Below are 15,198 nucleotides of genomic sequence, written 5' to 3' on the forward strand. Positions count from 1 at the left end.
CCTCTGGGAACACGGGGGCTGGGCCCACGCTCCTCGTGTCCTCTGTGGGCAGAGAGTGGACTTGTTACGTAGCGAGTGGTGGCAGAGCAGAGCCGCTGCTCTGCACGCTGTCCCGACGCAGCCGTGTTTTCATTCAGGAGAAGAAGCTCACGGAAGACCGCATTGCTGAGTGCTGCTCGCAGCTGGCCGAAGAGGAGGAGAAGGCCAAGAACTTGGCCAAGACACGCAATAAGCAGGAAGTGATGATCTCAGATTTAGAAGGTGTGTGTGTGTGTGTGTGTGTGTGTGTGTTTAGTATCGCCCGTTCATGGACACGATTGGGATCTAAGTTAAGGGCGAGCTGCAGAGGCCATGGCTTTGGCAAAACCTACTGCCGTCAAGTTGATTCCAGCTCCTCAGGATCCCATAGGACAGGGTGGAACTCTCCCAGGTTTCCGAGACTGCCCGTGTTTACGAGATCACGTAGCCTCATTGCCCTCCCTCGGAGCGGCTACTGGGTTTGAACCCCTGACCTTGCGGTTAGCCCAGTGGCTCCCCCAGCAGCAGCTGGAGAGCGCATGCTCTAGGATCAGCCAGCGGTAGGGGCCGTCAGAGGAAGGAAGAGCACGTGGCTCTCGGCTTCCCGGGATCAGAGAGCTCAGGTCGGGGCCACTGAAGGGGCTTGGCCACTGGTTGTTCACCCCTCCCCCTGCTGTTGATTATGACACTGAGCGAGGAGGGAATGCAAGTCAGGAGAGGGTTTTCCAGTTCACCAGCCGCCCAGGTCCTCTGAGGAAATGCACACAGAGCGGGCAGCCTCCGCTGCAGGGTGACCAAGCTCCTGCCGGAGGACACACGGGCACAGCTGGGTCCATCTCCCCCACACTTCGCCTCATCCCTGGGGAAGCGCTGTCTCCTGGGTTGAGAACAGATTCTCACCGATGGGAGAACAGGGTGCCTGGGCCCTGTGGCACCCCTTTAAACACTTGGGTGCAGCGCTGGGTTGGGCCCAAGGGGTCCCAGATCACTTCAGCCGGAGTTATGTAGTCTCAGTCTGCACAAAAGGCCATCCTGTCTGTCAGCTGCAGCCCTCACCTCCCGCCCCCCGTCACGTCCGCGCCATTACCGGGGGACAGGCTTCTGATGGCTGCGGGGTTCCCGCTCTGCTGGTGTAAAGCTCTCGAGTTGACCCACGTGGTGTGTCCTTCTGTGCCTTTTCTCTCTCGCCCTAAAGAACGGCTCAAGAAGGAGGAGAAGACGCGGCAGGAGCTGGAGAAGGCCAAACGGAAACTGGACGGGGAGACCACCGACCTGCAAGACCAGATCGCCGAGCTGCAGGCCCAGATCGACGAGCTCAAGGCCCAGCTGACCAAGAAGGAGGAGGAGCTCCAGGGGGCCTTGGCCAGGTCGGTCTGCGGTCTTCGCCCCTTGGGGCCTGCTTGCAGAAGCACGTCTGTCGAGGAATGTACCCCCAGCTGGGGTGGCCTAGGAACGGGAAAAGCCCAGGCATGCGAGACAGTAACCCTCATGACCAGTTTGTTCTCAGGATGTGCGCGGAGTCTAGAGGTTCGTGTCGCATCAGATGCTGTGGTTTCTGTGCCTTGCAGGCTCGTTTTGTCTGTTTTTAATCACTTTACTGGCGTAACGCTCACATGTCATGTCACTTAATTCCCCGTCACAGTCGGGTTGCAGGCTCACCCTAACGTGGCGAGGACATTTCCCAGTGGCCGTGCGTCACCTCAGGCTCTCAGTGACCCGTGCAGGCCATAGGCTGTCCAGTGATGGTTTTGTAGAAGTGGGTCCCCGGCCTGTCCTCCGTCGCCAGCCCTGTAGTTAGTTACTAGCCGAGCGCGTGAACAGTGTGTGCCCAGCAGGGCCTCCTCAGGCGCTCAGAGGAGATCGGTCAGGAGAAATGAAATGCTCCCTCCAGTGGCAGCTTCATTTGATGTTCCTCTGTCTTTAGAATGCCGTGCACGCAGCGTACATATGTTCGCATCAAAACCTCGATTCTTTATGAAGAAAAACGACGTGGGTCCATGACCGTAGCCCTTGGCGTCTAGTGTGTGATTTGTCCTCCCGAGAAACTCTCTCGGCAGACCTCTCTCTCCAGTCCCTGCTGTCACTCGTCTCCTGGCCAGACACGTCTCCCACTTTGGTCGTTCGCCAGAACAAGAGCTGGGGGCCCTCCCTTCCCCTGCCTGGGGTGCCGCGGTCGGCCCCGGTCAGAGGGAGCCACCGACACACCCAGAACCACACCGGGAGTGAAAAGAGGGCGGTGGAGGTGCCCTCCCGGAACGAGTGGAGGGAGGGCATTTCAGTGCGCCAGGTTGATGCCTCGTGCCACCAGCTCACCCGAGTTTGCTCATGCTCGCTGCTGGCCCGCGGTTGGCCTGACGGCTCCCGGGCAGTCGGAGCTGTCCGGACAGAGGGCTGGCCTCAGAGGCGACCGCGTTGGATTCTGGGCCTGGCTCTGCCGCGGCTGGCTTTGTGGCCTCACGGCCTGCGTGCCCTCCAGCCTCACAGAGCTGCGCTGCCCCCGCGGGGACTGGTCACGCTGGCGGCGCCTGTGAGGGCTGCTCACCACGGCCTCTGTCTTCACAGGGGGGACGACGAAGCCCTGCACAAGAACAACGCGCTGAGAGTGGTGCGGGAGCTGCAGGCGCAGATCGCCGAGCTGCAGGAGGACTTCGAGTCCGAGAAGGCGTCGCGGAACAAGGCGGAGAAGCAGAAGAGGGACTTGAGTGAGGAGCTGGAGGCGCTGAAGACGGAGCTGGAGGACACCCTGGACACGACCGCGGCCCAGCAGGAGCTCCGGTGGGTGCTCACTCGCTCGCTCCTTCCTGAGCGCGGTCCTGCCTGCACGCTCCTCTCCCGCTGCTCCTGAGGGGTCTCCCCCCTCCTGGAAACGCTGCACACTGGTGACGAGGCAGGACTGCCCACAGATGGTCCCAGGCAGACTCAAACCCCCTGCTCTGGGAACCTTGCGGGGCGGAGCAGAGCTGCCCCTGTGCATTTGACTGCTCACAGGGGTAGAAGCCAGTCTTTCTCCCGAGCAGCACTGCCTGGCTTCAAGCTTCGGGCCTGTGGACTGCGGCCAGAGGCATAACTACCGCACCACCAGGGCCCCAACATGGTAAAGAGTTTGGGTTCTAGTAGACAGCAGCCTGAGATGCACAGTTCAGTCAACACAGGTGAAGCCAGTCGGCGACGGGGCCTCCAGGGGAAGGCAGAGAGGCAGGCACCCACAGTACTGGAACCTGGCTCACAGACAGAGCTCTGCTCCTGGAAGTGGGAGAGCTGCCCAGGCCGCGCGCCCACCCCCCCCCCCCCCACCCACCATTCAGAACAGGGTCGGCAAGCAGAGGAACAAGGTGCCGGGCACAGCTGGCCAGGTGCAACCAGACAGGTCCCCAGAGCAACCTCAGACACAGGAGAGCAGAGCAGGTGAAGGGGCTCCTGGTGGCTGCTCCTGGCACGTGACTGTCAGCCCAGATGAGCAGTCAGGGTTGTGGAGACGTGGTGGTGGGAGATGTCCCGTGCCGTCCCTGCTTCCTCGGCCTCTCCCTGACCACCTGCTACTTCCTCTCCCTCTGCTCCAAACAGCCCACCTGAGAATCCCAGGTGCTAAGTGCCTCGGCAGGTAGGTCAGGCGCCCCGCCAGCTGCTCTGTGTGTGTGTGTGTTGGCGGGGCGCCCCAGCACTGTGGGGAGGTGCTGAGGGCTGGAGCGCAAAGAGCAGGAAGAACCATTGATGAAGGCAGGTGTGGTCAGAGTAGGAAACTAACCGGGAGCCGCCGAGTGAGCAGTTCGAAACCCTCAGCTGCTCCTCAAGGGAGAGATGAGGCTACTCCCAGAAGGAGCTGAGTCTCTGAAACCCACAGGGACAGGCCAGCCCTGTCCGACAGTCTGGTCGGATTCGACTGAAAGGCAGTGAGTATCAGACTGGGCCTTTGTGGCCATGCAAGGACAGCAGCACGCCAAGTCCCAGCCACGATTAGTAATTCCGTGTACGTGGGGATTAGGGGCCACCACTATTCCAGGCTGTGACAGGGCGATCTCCCAGTTCCACGCTGCAGCCAGAAGCAAGGCTGTGAAGGGCACAGTGTGTCTGCGGTGGAGGGGGTGCCCCTGACCTCTGAGTCCCGAGGGTGCAGGGTGAAGGCCGAGCATAATGGGGATTGTCAGAGGGTCAGGCCATGAGGATGTGAGACCAGCCACCCGTGCAGAACGGAGCACATCAGGTCTTTACCCAAGGGCTCCACGTGGCATTTAACCTAAGACGTCGCCTTACAAACACACGTTTCATTTCACCAGCTAATTCTGAGCCTCACTCTTAATCTCGGTTGTTTGTGTTCCTCCTCCCTAGTACAAAACGTGAGCAGGAAGTGGCAGAGCTCAAGAAGGCTCTGGAGGAGGAGACGAAGAACCACGAGGCGCAAGTCCAGGATATGCGGCAGAGGCACGGCACCGCCCTGGAGGAGCTCTCGGAGCAGCTGGAGCAGGCCAAGAGGGTAAAGGCAGAGCCAGGGAGGGGGCCACTCTAAGTGCGAAGTCGGCGGTTCAAGCCCCCCGCTGGCCCTTGGGGGAAAGATAAGCTACCTTCTCCCGTAAAGATTCGCAGCCTCAGGCCCGAAATGGGCCATGCTGTGAGTCAGAACCAAATCCCTGGCATTGGTTTGGGTTGGGTTTTACTGGCTCAGCACAGCACAGAAGGAGCCCCGGGGAATTGTGATTTGGGAGGTGGGGTGCCAACAGCACGGTCAGAGGTTCTAGCCCACCAGCTGACCTTTGGGAGAAAGCTGAGACTGCTCTGTTGATTTACAGCGTCAGGAGCCTTGTGTTTGGTCACGGATTTGGCATCAACTCCGTGGCAGTGGGTTTGGGGGGGTTTGTTTTGGGGGGAATAGCACTGGGGTGGGCTAGGTGGAGGAGCCAGTTCACTCAAAAGGGCGTGTTTGCTTTTTGAAGACACACTGCCCGTGGAGGTAGGAAAGCCCTGTTTTGTTTTTTTATGAACTAGGTGGAACCATCTACCCTCTGAAATCCCATATTCCTCCCCAATTTCTCCCCCATTACCATTCTTCCTGAGGCGCGCACACACCTGGATGCTTTTTAAGTCTGTCTGCGCTCCTCGGCTGCGGGTGGTCACACAGTCCCGTCTAGAGTGCTCCTCCCGACCTCTCACCTCCTGCCAGGTCCCGGTGCCCACTCCTGCCAGTGGTTTCCTTGCCCGCTCTTCTGTGGCAAAGCGACATCTCCTGGGGAAAGCCATGCCCTCTCCATGCCCTGTGGGGCAGCACGCCCTGACGGGGCCCTCATTTCCACACTGGGAGAGACGGGCATGCGCCGAACCTAGCACCTTGCACGCTGACTGAGAAAGGCGGGGCGTGGGCCGTCGTCCCGTCAGCTGGGGTTGTCGCGGGCGGCCTGCGTGGCCCGCACACCGCTCCCGGGTTCAAAGGCGCTCCTTTGAAGGAGGCATGACGGTCCCCCCTCCTCGCAGTTCAAAGCGAACCTGGAGAAGAACAAGCAGGGCCTGGAGACGGACAACAAGGAGCTGGCGTGTGAGGTGAAGGCTCTGCAGCAGGTCAAGGCCGAGTCGGAGCACAAGAGGAAGAAGCTCGACGCCCAGGTCCAGGAGCTCCACACCAAGGTCTCTGAAGGGGACAGGCTACGGGTGGAGCTGGCCGAGAAAGCCAACAAGTTGCAGGTAAGCCCCGAGAGTCTGCTAGAAGTATGTCCATCGCTTGCCTGTCTTACGGCTGTAAGGAGGAGCCCCCGTGCTATAGTGGGTAACACTGTGGGCGGCTGACTGCAAGGTTAGCAGTTCGAAACCACCAGCCACTCCGTGGGAAAAAGATGAGGCTGTCTACTCCCAGAAAGAGTTAGTCTCAGAAGCCCACAGGGGCAGTTCTGCCCCTGTCCTACGATTGGATGGCAGCGAGTGGTTTGTTTGGGACAGCTACAAAAGATCCCTGGAATCCGCCATCATGGGCTTAAAAATAAATAAGACAGGGTGGTAGGGGCCCAGTACTCGCACCTGTGGGCCCCAGGTGGCACGGGTGCGTTTCAGGACCTACTAGTGGTAGAAAGGCAGGAGGTGTGGGCCCGCTCGGGAATGCCTGGCGAGCTGCTGGCCGAGGGCCGCCGCCCGGGGAACTCTGGCGGCTGGTTCTAACGTGCACACGTGGAGCCGGCCACGGCTGGTTTGGTTGGGTTTAAGTGCGTGCCTTCCTTTAGCACCCTTCCATCGTGTCTGCTGCTGCACAGAGAAAGCGGGATGCACCCGCAGCTGCGTCTGACGAACTACTTGAATTGCGCTTCTAGCCCTTTGGTGCCTGCACACAGTTGGAAAAGCACAATTTCGAATGACGTTCCAAGTCCTGTGATGACTTGAGACAGCCGGCTCCGTCTTTTGCTGGCTGATGCACCAGCCCCAGTGCAGCCTTCTCTAGACAGAGGCTGTTTGATAAATCCTCACGCAGAACCCCTAGAGCAGGCTCCTCACACTACGGCCCGCAGGCCACATGCCGAGGACATTTTTCCAGCCCACCAGGTGTTTTTGCCTCATTTGTCTTTTTTACTTCAAAATAAGATATGTGCAGTGTGCATAGGAATTTGTTCATGGTTTGTTTTTTAACTATAGTCCGGCCCTCCAACGGGTCTGAGGGACAGTAAACTGGCCCCTGGTTCAAAAAGTTTGAGGACCCTGCCCTAGACCCTCCTCGGGTCCTTGGCCCTAGGATGTAATGAAGGTTCTACACGCCGCTTAATCTTTGAGAATGCTCATTGCAGAGGTATGAATGAATGAATGGTCCAAAGTAGCTCTAATGTCCACGAATGGACATCTGTGCAGCCAGTAAAAATGATATACAGAAGTGTGGAAAGATGCATATTATCCAGGGCCCCATAAAAAGACAGCCACCGGCCCTGTTGTGTTGGATGCCCCCGAGGACCCCCCTAGCTGGGATGCGTCTGAGAACCCCCCTAGCTGAGATGCCCCCGAGGGCATCCCTAGCTGAGATGCGTCTGAGGACCCCCCTAGCTGAGATGCGTCTGAGGACCCCCCTAGCTGAGATGCGTCTGAGGACCCCCCTAGCTGAGATGCCCCCGAGGGCATCCCTAGCTGAGATGCATCTGAGGACCCCCCTAGCTGAGATGCCCCCGAGGACCCCCCTAGCTGGGATGCGTCTGAGGACCCCCCCTAGCTGGGATGCCCCTGAGGACCCCCCTAGCTGGGATGCGTCTGAGGACCCCCTCCCCCCTAGCTGAGATGCGTCGCTGGGAAGGCTCACAGCACTCGGCAGGGTGCTCATCACCCAGCTGTGATTCATCACAGGGAGAGGCAGAACAAACACAAAGCAAGCTGAGGAACGGAGGGGGGCAGGTTCTAAGAGTCACGCAGGACAGCCTCGTTCCTGCAGCGCTGACTTGGGAGGGCCTGTGTGAAATGAGGTGACCAGGGGTACCTGTTCTCGACTCAATGCTCCAGGTGGTTCCTGGGGCCGGCTGTACCGGGAAGCCCTGGTGGCACAGTGCTTAAGTACTCACCTACAAGACCCACGGTGTCAGCTGTTCACACCCACCAGCCACTCCACTGGAGAAAGGCATGCACGGGCCGAGATCCACACCTTGGAAAGCCCCAAGGGGCCGTTCCGCTCTGTCCTACAGGGTCACTGGGAGCTGGGATCCGCCCAGAGCAACGGGTGGGGGAGGTTTGAGCCGGGCCTGTGGGCACCCTTACCCAGGCTTCTAGGAGGAAAGCAGCTGGCCCCAGCACCGCACGGTGCGCCCAGTCTGATGTTAGAGTACACCAGCCCCTAGCAAAATCATGGGGTCCGTAGGCGCAACTGTACGGCGATAATATATAAGGATCATAGTAAAGTCGGGGACTAGGAGAGAAGATAAAGTAAAGGAGTCGGACACATGCATGGTAGCATGCTCACCTCCAGGACGGCCGTGGTCTCAGCAGCCCGGTCTGCGCAGAGAGCAGGAGAGGGTGAATCTCTACTGTCTTGGGATATTTGCAGGCAGCCATAAGACATGTTCATGAGTTACATACGTCACAGGGTGGGTGCTAATCACAGTAAAGTCCCTGAGCTCACAGGTGAGGAAACCCAATGCCTGCATTGGGGGAAGGCATGAGGGGGCTGGGTGCCGCTGCGGGAGGAGATCATCAAAGAATGTCTGCTTCCACAGGGAGACAGAATCAGCCATGTGCTCCCTTTAAGGCAGCCTAGCGGTTAGGGGAGGGTCTGTGGGAGTGACATTCAAAGCAGGCTCATGTGCTTGGACTTTATCTCTAATTCAGCTTTCCCGATTCCCTCGGTTAGACGTTGGGGAATATAGCCCTGGTCATCTTCCCTCAGTGCTAGTTCCCACAGTCAGCCTGCGTCGGGTCCCTCTGGCTACTCTCCCCGTGGGAAGAGAGACCAGCACTGCAGATCGCCAGCCTCGCCGCGTCCATAGTCGATGCTGCCAAAGTGCTGCCGGGATTTCCATCTCACTGTTACCAACATCTAGCCAGGGCGTAAGCCAGAACTCAGAGGCAGCCTTTCCTGGGGGCATCTGGCTTCAGAATTGTCGCATGCTCTCGAGAGTGGGGGGTGGGGGGAGCAGCCGGCACAGTGCCTCTGGAGCAGCAGACAGCTGGCCTGGACGGCCTTCCTCCATTAGCTTGGAACCTTTTCAGCTCGTCTGCCTCGCGCGTAACTCCACCCCCAAAACTGTCGTTGCTGCCGCTGTTCGATTTGTGTTGCAGAATGATGGTTCTGAAACGTTGCCCCCTGCCTGCGGCCCACTTGACTCTCACCTTTGACGCCCCTGCAGAATGAATTGGACAGTGTCTCCACACTTCTGGAAGAAGCGGAGAAGAAGGGGATTAAATTCGCTAAGGACGCATCTGGTCTGGAGTCGCAGCTGCAAGACACGCAGGTAGAGTCACGTGCAAGTCGGGGGGCCAGGCTGGGTCAGGACACGCCTTCTCCATCCTCACCATGCCACCTCACAGTGTGACCAAGGAGCCCGGTGCCTCAGTAGGCTGCTGACCGCTAAGGTGAGGCGGAGCCACATGAGGGTTCTGCAAGGACAGCGCATCCGCAGGTTCTCTGACCTGCGTGCAACCTTAGCTAGGAATCGACCCCATAAGGCCTGTATTAACAGTAAAATTTCAAGGTACCGAAGAAATAGATGTTTTGCAACGTATGCGAAAACATAGTTAGGATATTATTTTGTGAAGTGTTCGTGCATCAAGAAGTGTTTCCTTAATGTTCTGGTAACAGCCGCGTTCTTGTCTCGGTGACTAACATAACCGAAGTATTGACCTTCTTAAAAACACGCAGGAGCTGCTGCAGGAAGAGACGCGGCAAAAGCTGAACCTGAGCAGCCGGATCCGGCAGCTGGAGGAGGAGAAGAACAGCCTGCAGGAGCAGCAGGAGGAAGAGGAGGAGGCTAGGAAGGCCCTGGAGAAACAGGTGTTGGCCCTGCAGTCCCAGGTGTGTGTCTCCTCCGGAAGCCGTGGGTCAGCCGCAGGGGGCCCAGTACTGTGGATTGCCTCCGCTCCTTGTGGGAAGTGAGGCCTGTCCCATGTGTTGTTCTGTCTTCTGACCCAGCCAACTGCTCACAGACTGCCGATTGCAAAGACGGGGGCGCCAGGCTGTACCAGCTTTGGGCCCGACCGTTATTAGCCTGGCAATTCCGCTACAGCCTGAGGCTCGTTGGCCTTAAAACCACATCACACTGGCAGAGAATGTGTCCCCTCCCCTGTCACCCCCCGTTGAGAATGAATCTTTATTCTTACGCGTGCAAACCTCCGCTGGCTTTGAGCTCGTCCACCCCAATCCACGCTCTCTCATTTGAAAACCCAGCTGGCCGATAGCAGGAAGAGGGTCGATGACGACGTGGGGACCATTGAAGGCTTGGAAGAAGTCAAGAAGAAGCTTCTCAAGGACGTGGAGGCCCTGAGCCAGCGGCTGGAGGAGAAGGCGCTGGCGTTCGACAAGCTGGAGAAGACCAAGAACCGGCTGCAGCAGGAGCTGGACGACCTGACCGTCGACCTGGACCACCAGCGCCAGATCGTCTCCAGCCTGGAGAAGAAGCAGAAGAAGTTTGACCAGGTGTGTCCGGTTAGCAGCCTGCCAGACGGGCGGCCTGTGTCCTTTCAATGGACAGGGGAGCTTGTCCCTTTGAAAAGGCGGGTCTGCGTCTTTGCGGCACCATCGGGGAAAGCGACGGGGAGGGCAACAGTGCACGCTCCCCTCCAGTGGTGGCTTTCCTCGTGGCCCACCCGACGGGGCAGCTTCTTCATGGCCTCTCTCCCTCCCCTCTAGCTGCTGGCAGAGGAGAAGAACATCTCGGCCCGCTACGCGGAGGAGCGCGACCGCGCCGAGGCAGAGGCCCGGGAGAAGGAGACCAAGGCCCTGTCCCTGGCCCGGGCCCTCGAGGAGGCGCTGGCAGCCAAGGAGGAGTGTGAGCGGCAGAACAAGCAGCTGCGCGCAGACATGGAGGACCTGATGAGCTCCAAGGACGACGTGGGCAAGAGCGTGAGTCGCGTGGCTCAGCCCGCGCCGTGGCCCGTGGCCCGGGTGCAGGTCTTCTAGGATGAGCTGCCAGGCTTGGCTTGGCGCCTCGGCACTGGTGGGCAGGAGGCTGAGCTCTGGGTCCCCTTTGCCGGCCCTGGCCGCGCCCTGCTGCGTCACCAGGGGCAACTTCAAGCCAAGGGCTTTTCCCCTCCCCTGCAGCTCTAAGCACTTGTCAAAGCCACCCCAAGGTCACCTTGCATTTAGGGAGTTAGGAGGGTGAGTGGGAATTGGAGGGACCGGGTGGCAGCTGCTCTCCCTGACCAGAGGCTTCTAGGAATCGCCCTCGTGTCCTGTGGGGGGTGTGGTGCTCGGGGCATGGCTCACCCTTGGTTCATTTCTGTGGCGCTGTGTGTCCCTCCACCCAGCACACGTTGCAGAGAGGCCCCTCCTGCCCCGGTGAGGTGTTGCATAGAGGGAAGGTGTGCAGGCCAGGCCCTTCCACTAACAGCCTGGTGGCCGTGGACGACCTTTGAGTGTCCTTACCTGTCAGGTGGGCCCTGCGCTCAGCCTGCTGCACCCAGCTCCCAGACAGGGCCTTGGAAAAGCATGGATGTTCCCAGCAAAGGCAACTCCTCATCTCCCTGGGGCACAGGATCTCTAGGCACCTAATGATAGACTAAAGACTGTCCTGCCACCTGGAACAGAAATGCCGAGATTACGCGGCAGAGTGTGGGGCAAGATTCCACGGGGTCTGCCGTCTTGTTCCAGCTGCGCTCTCTCTGGAATAACCAGATGCACATTTACGCCACAGACATTGTTCTCACATCTGCCCAGGGCCAGGCGGTGCTGAGACAGGCTCTCCCACCTGTGGTCAAGGCCTGTGATCGAAGGGGGTTCCGGGGCTGACACAGCAGTGTCTGCCTTAAAGGCTGTTGGGAGGAGCATTGGGACATGAGGTGGATGAAGCACTAGCACCGAGTGTGCGTGTGGAGAGCCCCCCGTCAGAGAAGGCCAGGGCTCTGGTTGAGCTGTGCCCTGCTTCTCAGGCCTGAGACCCGTGTGCATTTCCAGCACAAAGGGCAGAAAGAGCTGGGTGGCCAACATTACCCAATGGCCTTCGGAAGCAGGCCAGAGACTCGTCAGCAGACAGGCTTCTCCAGCTGTGCCCTCTTTTCAGTGTCCTTTAGTCCTGAAAGACCGAAGCCCGAGGTCCTCAGAGGTGGTGATTGTGGGCCACACCTGAAATGGCGGGTGGAATGGCCACGGCCGGGGTGCCCACGCATGTTGGCTGGCCCCAGGTGACCGGATGGCTAGCATCTGAGTGTCGGCCTAGAGTAGGACGCCCGCTGTCCTTTCTGTGCCTCCGCTGAGGGCCAGCTCTCGTGGTTCAGGTCCATGAGCTGGAGAAGTCCAAGCGGGCCCTGGAGCAGCAGGTGGAAGAGATGCGGACGCAGCTGGAGGAGCTGGAGGACGAGCTGCAGGCCACAGAGGACGCCAAGCTGCGGCTGGAGGTCAACATGCAGGCCATGAAGGCCCAGTTCGAGCGGGACCTGCAGACCAGGGACGAGCAGAATGAAGAGAAGAAGCGGCTGCTGGTTAAGCAGGTAGGTCAGACGAGAAGACCAGCACTTCCGGTTCTTCCGAGCCCTGCTGCTCTGGACCAGCCGTCCGGTGCGTGCGTTCCCGCGGACACTAGCTGGGGCACTGTCCGTTAGAATTCCCGTTTCTGACCTTCACTGTAGCTGGTTTTGATTTTCTTTCTCAGACCCCTGAAGTAATGTTTAAGGAGCCTTGCTGGCGTGGTGGTTACGCTATGGGCGTACCCAACAAGGTTGGCAATTCAAAACCACCAGCCTGTCCCCAGCACAAAGACGAGGCTTTCCTTCTTCTTTGAAGTTGGGAAAGATTTTAGTGAGGCCGGGAAGAATTCCCGGGAGGGAAGGGATTGCAGAGAAGGACGGTGGCATCTTGAGCCCTGGGCGGGTTCCAAGACCCAACGAGTTAGGTCAGGGAAATGGCCGACGAGGCTTTCTGTGCTCAGAGTGTCCGTCTGGGGAAACCCACAGGGCCAGTTCTCCTCTGACCTTGAGTTTTGGGGGTCAGGATACTTCCCCGATCTGTTGCTGCATCACCGACTCTGTGCCCGGGTCCGGGAGACGGCCCTCTCCTGCCGCGCAGCAGGGTCGGTCGGGGCGGGGCTGGTGACCTTGTGCGGGGTCAGAGCTGCAGACTCTTGTGACCTTGACCCTCGCTGTCAGGTCCGGGAGCTGGAGGCGGAGCTGGAGGACGAGCGCAAACAGCGGGCGCTCGCCGTGGCCGCCAAGAAGAAGATGGAAATGGACCTGAAGGACCTCGAGGCCCAGATGGAGGCAGCGCACAAAGCCCGGGACGAGGTGCTCAAGCAGCTCCGCAGGCTGCAGGTGAGCCGCCTCCCGCCCGGTGGGGAAGGGGGTTAACAGATGACGGCGTTTTCCCACGGGCTTCACAGAGCTCCCTCATCTATGCTTTCCCTTGGGGCTTTATTTCACTATTCCCGTCACGGAAAACTAAGTGGGGAGAGTGCTTTTTACATTGATTCTTGACTCCTGCAACCATCCTGGATTGACTGACTTTAAGAACACGGGTTCTTTAAGAACGTGTTTATGCAAGAAAGAGCCTGCCCCTCTGGTGGCAGTCCAAACGCACCAGCTCCTCTGGGAGAAGGAGGCTGTCTGCCCCTGAAACACCTACAATCCCGTCGTCAGTCTGAACCGCGCGGGGGCGCTAGGCTTTGGTAGAGCGAGTTGACTTCTTCCTCTCTAATCCTGATGTGAGCTTGCTTGCGCGTTACTGCATCCGCGTCTGAGTCGGTCGGTTTCTGCCTCAGTGGCAGTGACTTGTGAATAAACCCTCTGCCTCCCTTTCCCGGTGCTGCTCGTGTCTCTGCATTCCCCGGGGAGCAGCACCTGCTGTGGCACGTCTTCCCCCAGCTCTCTTCCCGCTTGTTTACTCCTCTTTCTAATCGCACAGTAGATTGATGCGGGCTGTTCATTCCCAAGTGGGATTGTAACCGGAAGTCTTGGCGTCGCTGTGAGGCGCCTTCCAGTCAGTTCCAGTTCTTCCTGCTCTCCTGTCCGGTCTGGCCCCAGGCTCCCTCAGTTAGGTCTTAGCCACCGCTGCAGCAACTGCCGTGCACGTCCTCCAGGGTCTTCCTCTTTCTCACTGACCTCTGCCGGCGTGGTGTCCTCCTCCAGGGACTGATGCTTTCTGATCACCTGTCCAAAGGGTGAGCACCCAAAGCCCCGACGTGCCAGAAACGGAGGCTCGGCCTCACTGCTCAGGAGCTTTTTGGCTGTACTTCCTTCTGGAAGTCCAGGATGCTCGCGTGTTCTTCTTGACCAGCACCGTCCTTCAGATGGATTTACAACACGTATTTGTGAGGACCGGCTTCAACCCGTAACGCTCTTCCCTTTGCCCCTGCGCCACCCACCTCAGCACCCGTGTCTCAGTCACACACAGAACAGACTCGTTCACCCAGAATCTTACGTCCGCGCCGGGCCAGATCGCAGCTTTGGAATTGCCGAAATCAAGTAGCTTTAGGCATGCTCCTTCCTTTCATCCCCGTGGAGATGTAGGATACAAGTTACTCTGCTTCCAAAAGGCAAGGGTAGAGTAAGCGCAGGGTACACCTTTCCATTACAAACGAGAGAAATTGGGGAGCAAAAAAAGAAAACAGGCACCCAGCAAATCCAACCCCACAGGACGATTGCCATGAGCACCCGAAGCGGAAATCACCCTCTGTTCTCCCAGGCTGTGCTTCTAATGTCCGCCAGCCAGAGCCCCGGGGCTGCCCGCGCTTTCTGGATTCTCGGTGGCCATTCCTTGACCCTGGGCGTCAGCAGCATCTTTGGGGCCCACGGAGACAGTAGCTCTGCTCCCTTGGCTGCAGGTGGCCCGTGCTGAGCAGTGCTTGTGCCTCCTGCGTGTGGCAGAGCAGTCCCGCAGCGTTGGATGGCGGCCCGTCCCCCGACACTCCGTGGTGGGGCTGGTCAGGATCTAGCACTGTGACCCAGGAGACCTTTGCTGCCCCCCGCCTTTGAAACCGAGAAAGCCCTGCTTCCTTCGCCCCTTCACCAGCCCTGCTGAGCTCTGCGCCGCTCCAGCGTTGGGCCTTCACTGTCCTTGGGAGAGGACAGTGCATACAGCTCCTTTGGGCCTGTTTCCTGCCTGCGAATACCAGAGACAGATACACTCTCCTGTTGTTCTCTCTGCCTCCTGCGGTCTAAGGTGGTGTCCTTTCTGCTCCGGCAGCTGGTGAGACCCGTTGGTCACAGGTTGCGTGTCTTTAACAACAGTTTTGTGTAGCCACGTCCGTGGTGAAGGTTCCAAGAGAAGTGTCCTTGATTTGTACCACCGAAGCCCCGCCTTCGTTTCCCAGTTCCCCTCGTGCTCACATTGCCCTCTGCAGGCCCCTTTCGGATCCCGCTGGGTTTTCACTTTTTTTTTTTTTTAACATTTTATTACGGGCTCATACAACTGTCATCCAAATCCATACACACATCAATTGTGTAAAGCGCATTTGTACATCGTTTCTCAAAACATTTTCTCTCCACTCAAACCCCCGACACCAGGGCTTGGTATGGGCTGATTGTGGGACCAGATAATTGTTTGTTTGTTTTTTTTAAACATTTTATTAGGGGCTCATACAACTGTTATCCAAA

At 58.7% G+C, this 15,198-nt stretch overlaps 1 protein-coding gene across 7 annotated transcripts in view; it reads left to right on the plus strand.

Annotated features, from left to right (window-relative positions):
• MYH10 (myosin heavy chain 10) overlaps positions 1-15,198 on the plus strand; it is a 131,345-nt gene that overhangs the window by 107,458 nt on the left and 8,689 nt on the right. For all 7 annotated transcript variants that reach the window (XM_045293458.1, XM_045293457.1, XM_045293460.1 and 4 more), the window contains 11 exons: positions 138-261; positions 1,214-1,385; positions 2,581-2,793; positions 4,345-4,489; positions 5,482-5,688; positions 8,808-8,912; positions 9,320-9,472; positions 9,845-10,093; positions 10,307-10,519; positions 11,890-12,102; positions 12,757-12,918. In XM_045293458.1, coding sequence (XP_045149393.1) covers positions 138-261; positions 1,214-1,385; positions 2,581-2,793; positions 4,345-4,489; positions 5,482-5,688; positions 8,808-8,912; positions 9,320-9,472; positions 9,845-10,093; positions 10,307-10,519; positions 11,890-12,102; positions 12,757-12,918 — 1,956 coding nt within the window. The remainder of the gene's footprint in view (positions 1-137; positions 262-1,213; positions 1,386-2,580; positions 2,794-4,344; positions 4,490-5,481; positions 5,689-8,807; positions 8,913-9,319; positions 9,473-9,844; positions 10,094-10,306; positions 10,520-11,889; positions 12,103-12,756; positions 12,919-15,198) is intronic.

This window comes from Echinops telfairi, unplaced genomic scaffold (genome assembly GCF_000313985.2).
Source record: "Echinops telfairi isolate 266 unplaced genomic scaffold, ASM31398v2 ScPeMD7_2010;HRSCAF=2546, whole genome shotgun sequence".
NCBI lineage: Eukaryota > Metazoa > Chordata > Mammalia > Afrosoricida > Tenrecidae > Echinops > Echinops telfairi.